General features: G+C 53.4%; 1 protein-coding gene across 1 annotated transcript in view; it reads right to left on the bottom strand.

Moving 5' to 3' along the window:
* Positions 1 to 1,395: 1,395 nt before the first annotated feature.
* The window catches only part of POGZ (pogo transposable element derived with ZNF domain), a 25,184-nt gene continuing 20,347 nt past the window's right edge, over positions 1,396 to 6,232 (bottom strand). The window contains 6 exon segments of the mRNA XM_048288962.1: positions 1,396 to 3,582; positions 3,584 to 3,871; positions 3,873 to 4,169; positions 4,559 to 4,583; positions 4,879 to 4,992; positions 5,450 to 5,509. Coding sequence (XP_048144919.1) covers positions 2,626 to 3,582; positions 3,584 to 3,871; positions 3,873 to 4,169; positions 4,559 to 4,583; positions 4,879 to 4,992; positions 5,450 to 5,509 — 1,741 coding nt within the window. The 3' untranslated portion in view covers positions 1,396 to 2,625.

The following is a 6,232-nucleotide window of genomic DNA, read 5'->3' as shown; positions in this document are numbered from 1 at the left end:
GGGGGGAGGGGGGGGCTGAACCAGTCTGGGGGGGCGGAACCAGTCTGGGGGGGCTGAACCAGTCTGGGGGGGGGCGGAACCAGTCTGGGGGGGCTGAACCAGTTTGGGGGGGCGGAACCAGTCTGGGGGGGCGGAACCAGTCTGGGGGGGGCGGAACCAGTCTGGGGGGGCTGAACCAGTTTGGGGGGGCGGAACCAGTTTGGGGGGGCGGAACCAGTTTGGGGGGGCGGAACCAGTCTGGGGGGGACTGAACCAGTTTGGGGGGGCGGAACCAGTCTGGGGGGGACTGAACCAGTTTGGGGGGGCGGAACCAGTCTGGGGGGGACTGAACCAGTTTGGGGGGGCTGAACCAGTCTGGGGGGGCTGAACCAGTCTGGGGGGGCGGAACCAGTTTGGGGGGGCGGAACCAGTCTGGGGGGGACTGAACCAGTCTGGGGGGGCTGAACCAGTCTGGGGGGGCTGAACCAGTCTGGGGGGGCCTGAACCAGTTTGGGGGGGCGGAACCAGTTTGAGGGGGCTGAACCAGTTTGGGGGGGCCTGAACCAGTTTGGGGGGGCTGAACCAGTCTGGGGGGGGCTGAACCAGTTTGGGGGGGCTGAACCAGTTTGGGGGGGGCTGAACCAGTTTGGGGGGGGCTGAACCAGTTTGGGGGGGCAGAACCAGTCTGGGGGGCCTGAACCAGTTTGGGGGGGGCTGAACCAGTTTGGGGGGGGCTGAACCAGTTTGGGGGGGCAGAACCAGTCTGGGGGGGCCTGAACCAGTTTGGGGGGGGCTGAACCAGTTTGGGGGGGGCTGAACCAGTTTGGGGGGGCAGAACCAGTCTGGGGGGGCCTGAACCAGTTTGGGGGCCCCAGCCCAGTTTGGGGGCACTGGTTTGGGGTGTTGGGGGGCCCTGGCCCAGTTTGGGGGCTCCGGGCTGGCCCCGGGGTGGCTGCTGGGGGCCGGCACCCCCCGGATTTGGGATCCTTTGGGATCATTTGGGATCCTTTGGGATCCTTTGGGATCCTGTGGGACTCGGGGCCAGGCAGAGCCGGAGCTGTGGGGCCGTGGGGCCGTGGCCCCGCTGTTCCCCGGATTTGGGATCCTTTGAGATCCTTTGGGATCATTTGGGATCCTTTGGGATCCTGTGGGACTCGGGGCCGGGCAGAGCCGGAGCTGTGGGGCCGTGGGGCCGTGGCCCCGCTGTTCCCCGGATTTGGGATCCTTTGGGATCCTTTGGGATCCTGTGGGACTCGGGGCCGGGCAGAGCCGGAGCTGTGGGGCCGTGGGGCCGTGGCCCCGCTGTTCCCCGGTTTTGTCTGGTTGGGAATTCCCGGCAATTCCGGGATCCGCCGCTCCCAATCCCGCAGGAATGAGGGAGTTTTTTCCACAATAAAAACACCGTTTATTTATAAATCCATTTCCCTGCTTTTATTCCACATTTTCCACTCCTGTACAATTCCAAGCTGAACCAGAATATTTTTTAATTTTTTTTAATTAATTTTGAATTTTTTTATTATTTTTAATTATTTTTTTCCTGCTTTCCTTAGGGAAAAAAAAAAAAACAACAAAAAAAAAAATCCAAACCAAACCAAAAAGCTCCACAAATCTCATGGAAACAGGTGCCGGGTGCCTCTGGAATTTGGGAATTCTGACAATTTTTGAAATTAAAAAAAAGCCTTTGCCAAAAATCATGCAAATTCCAGTAAAAAATTGGAGCTGGCAGTGAAAAATAAACCCAAAATGTTCTTTTTTTAGGGGTTTTTCCAGGGTTTTGTCACAGTTTTATTCCCAAATCCCGGACTTTCGGATCCTAAGGAAGGCGGGGTTTTCAGGGGTGTTTGTGTTGTTAATTAAATATTGATAATTAACGATCCAAAGGGGAAATCCAAGGAAAATTTGGCTTTTTCTGCTCCTCCAGCGGGAATTTTTTGGGGAAAAAATGGGGAAAATCAAGGTTGGGGCAGGAAAAGCGGCGCCAATCCCAAAAACTGCTGGCATGGAATGGTGGCTTCACCTTTCCCAGGCCAAATTCCCTCGAAATTCCCCCAAAATTCCCAAAATTTTCATTAAAAAAAAATCCCAAATAACCAAATCTTCGCGGCCAATCCGAAGGCCGAAGGAACTTTCCATAAAAATGGGGAATTTTTGGGGTTAAAAGTCCCAAAAAAAAAAAAAAAGGGCACAAAACGACGTCAAATTCCCACCGATAAAACAGGAATTATGGTACAAGTGAGGTAAAGAAAATTCCAAAAAATATCCACCCACGAGAGAGAATTCCAAGGAAATACCAACACAGTGAATCCAAGTTTTTTTTAAAGTTTTTTTTTCTGTCGTTTTGAAATTAAAAAAAGCCACGAAAATCCTCCCAAAAAATCAGCGGAAACGGCAACTCCGGAATTCCAAACGCCGGGAATTGGGATCGCCTCCGTTTGTTCCAAAAACGGGGAATGTCCTTGAATTTTTGGGGCCAAAATCTGGGAATATCCTTGAACTTTTGGGGCGAGTTTGGATCTCCAAAAATAGGGAATTTCCTTTAATTTTTGGGACCAAACCCAGGGAACATCCTTGAATTTTCGGGGCTCTCCAAAACCGGGGAACATCCTGGAATTTTTGGGATGAGTTCGGCCGTTTTTTCGGGAATTCTCAGATTTCCATCAGCTCCAGATCTGCCTCCTCGAAGCCATAGAAGGACTCGGTCTCGCTCTCCCCCTCGAAGAGCCGGTGCAGGATCTCGGGGTCGGCGGCGGGGTCGTCGTTCTTGGGGAATTTTCCCGGCGAATCCCGGTTTTTCCCGAGTTTCAGCTGCTCCTCCAGGGCCGTGATGAGCTCCTCCTGCACGTCGCCGTTGCGCCGGGGCGAGCCGGCGTCGCCGTCCGGCCCCGGGAGGACGCTGGCCACCAGGAAGGATCTCCGCACCAAATCCGGGGAATCTCGGATGACTTCCAAAGCCTCTCCCAACCAGCCCAGCAGCAGCTGGAGCAGCGCGGCGGAGTCGCAGCCGGAATCCGCCAGCTCCTTGGCTCGCTCCTTCCACTTCTTCTGCAGGAAGTTTTTGACGGATCTCTTGATGCAGACGTCCAGAGGTTGGATGCGGGAGCTGCAGCCGGCCGGGATGACCGCCGGGAGCGTCCCGGCCGCGCTGAGCACGGCCAGCACCTCCTCGGACAGGTGCGTCCGGTGGCAGTCCAGGACCAGCATCCCTTTGGAGCCCTGCTGGCACTCCGTGTGCTTCCTCCACACTCTGGCCGCCCACAGCTCCATGATTTCGTCGTCGCCGTAGCCGCTCTCCTTGGATTCCAGCAGGACGGAGTCGGGCACGGCGGCCGCGGAGGGCAGGCGGCCCCTGGAGATGACCAGCGCCGGGAGGACGCTGCCGTCGGCCAGCACGGTCAGCACCAGGTCGCACCAGGGCTCGCCGTTGCCGACCGTCTGCAGCGCGTTCTCCTTGCGGTCGTCGCTGCCCAGGATTTCCACGTCCAGGAACAGGGAGATCTCATCCACGGCGGCGATCATGGCCGGGGGCAGCTCCTGGGTGTGGATCTGGCGCTGCACGAACTCGATGAAGGCGCCGGCGTTGCCCTGGATCTCCTTGGGGAGCGGGGTGGGCGACGCCGCGGCGCGTGTGGGTGCTCAGGTGGTGGCGCAGCATGAAGCGCACGGCCCACTCGTAGGAGATCTTGAAGCCTCCCTCCAGCGAGCGGCCGATCTTCGTGGCCTTCTGGAACAGCGTCTCCTCGTTGACCGGCAGCTGCTGCTCGCGCTGGGTCAGCACCCACTCGGCCAGCTTCTCCTCGGCCTCCAGGCTCAGGTACTTGCCCTCGGACAGGGCGGGCTGGTCGTCCTGGAAGGCCTGGAAGCGGCGCAGCCAGCGCTGGATGCGGCGCGGGGGGGTTGCGGAAGTGCTCGGCCGCCTGCTCCGTGCTGGAGCAGAGCGCGAACAGGACCACGCGGAGCTTCTTCACCGAGAGCTGCTCCTTGCGGCCGGGCTCGGCCTCCCGCGGGGGCGTTGCTGGGGCGGGCTGGGCCGGGTCCTGCTCGTCCCCTTCGGGCTTTGGCTGGGGCGGGGTTTGGGCTGGGGGCTGGGGGGTGCCTGGGGGGGCTGCGGGGTTTGGGGTTTTTGGGGTTGGGGTTTTGGAGGGGGAGGCGGGGACGGGGCAGGGCAGGGGGGCTGCGGGTCCTGGCTGTGCCTGGAAAAGGGGGAGAGGGGCAGAGAGTTAAATTGGGAATGTTGGAAATGGGTGGGAAAAAGGGGGAAAACTGGGGGGGGGGGGGGGGGGGGAAGGAAATAAAAAAGGGGGGGAAAGGGAGGGGAAAAAAGGGGGAGGAAAAAGGGGAGAATGGGGGGGAAAGGAGGGAAAAATGAGAGGGAAAATGGGGTAAAAACAGGAGAAAAGGGGAAGAAAAGAGGGAGGAAAAGGGGAGAAAAGGAGGGGGAAAGGGAAGGAAAAATGGGGGGGAAAGAGGAGAAAAGGGGGGAAAAAGGAGGAAAAAATGAGGGAAAAGGGGGGAAAGATGGGAAAAATCCCCAATCCCAGGGCCTGGGAGGGACGAGGATGAACAGGGGTTTGTGGCTTACCTGGAATGTGATATCCAAGAAGGCCCTGGAGGGAAAGCAGAAGATTTGAGATTTTTATTTGGCTTTATTTGAGATATTTGAGGCTTTTATTCAGCTTTATTTGATTCTATTTTAGAGGAATTTGGGATTTGTGGGAATTCCTGGAAAAGCTGGAATCCAACCAGGCTCCCTTGGGAATTTCATTCCCCAATTTCATCCAAAAAAAGCCAAATTAATTCAGTTTATTCCCAATCCGAGCTCTGGAATGTGAAGATTTTATTGGATTATGGCCGGAATTCCAGGTTTTTCCCGTTTTTCCCGAGTGTTTTTCCTGGTTTTACCTTGGAAAATGATGTTGCTGGACTCGTGGGAGGGGTTGAACACCAAATGTTTGGCCATGGAGTCGCCCTCGGAGGTGACGAAGAGACAGGAGGAGCACGAGAGCCTCACCCCCGCTGGGAAAGCAGGAAAAACAGGGAAAAATGGAGGAAACCAGGAAAAAAGGGGAAAAAAGAGAAATAAACTGAATATCAGATATAAAAATGTGTCCATGCCCTCATTATTAACTAAATAATTGATAATTAAATCGTTAATTACCAGTTATTCAATTATTGATTATGAATTAATCAATGATGAAGTAACAATGACATAATAGACACGAATTGAATAATTAATAATTAAATAATGAATAATAACTAAATAATGAATAATAACTAAATAATGAATAATTAGAATTAAAATTTCCCCCCCCCCAAAAAGCATCCCAGGACAAATTCCCCCCCTCTGGAACATGGGGACATTGAACCCATAAATCCCATAAATCCCTGGATTTTCCCCCAAATGAAAAGGATCAGGATCATTCCCAGGGGCTGGAATTCCCCCGGAACTGGGATTTAAGGACGTTTTCCATACCTGGCAGTGTAGTTTTTGAACAAAGCCAAATATTTGGGGCTTTTCCGGGGAACGTGGTTGCTGGAAAGGGGAAAAGATGGAGAAGTCAGGGATAACCTGGATAAAGAGCTATAAAACCACGGAAAAACACCCCATAAATAATAAAAGTCCCCTATAAATCCTCGTAAAATACACGATAAAATCAGATAAAATATCCTATAAAATCCCCTATAAATCCATATATAATCTCCTACAAATCCCTATAAAATCCATGCAAAATTCCCTTTAAAACCCTCTGAAAGCCCCTATAAAACACTATAAAATATCCTATAAATCCACTTGAAATACACTGTAAAATACACTGTAAAACCCTACAAAATCCTATGAAATCCCTTATAGAACCATATAAAATCCATAATAAAGCCCTACAAAATATCCTATAAAATCACAGAAAAATTCCCTATAAATCCCCTATAAAATCCCCCATAAATCCATATAAAATATCCCATAAAACCCGCTGGTTTTTCCCCCCAAAACCCCTCGATTTTTACCCAAATCCCCGTTTTCCCCCCCAGAACCACGGGATTTTTCCCGAATCCTGGCTGCTTTTCCCCAAATCCCGTGTTTCCCGTACTTGATCACGTCGTTGGCACAGGCGTGGAGCAGCAGCATTTCCCCGGTTTCCCCCCAGAACCGCAGGATTTTCTCCATTTCCCCCCAGAACTGAGGGATTTTCCCCTTTTCCCCCAGAACTGAGGGATTTTCCCCTTTTCCCCCAGAACTGAGGGATTTTGCCCCCAGAAC

The sequence above is a fragment of the Corvus hawaiiensis genome, chromosome 29 (genome assembly GCF_020740725.1).
Source record: "Corvus hawaiiensis isolate bCorHaw1 chromosome 29, bCorHaw1.pri.cur, whole genome shotgun sequence".
Classification (NCBI taxonomy): Eukaryota; Metazoa; Chordata; class Aves; order Passeriformes; family Corvidae; genus Corvus; species Corvus hawaiiensis.
The sequence above is the reverse complement of the archived record's forward strand: the minus strand, read 5'-3'. Positions and strand labels throughout refer to the sequence as shown.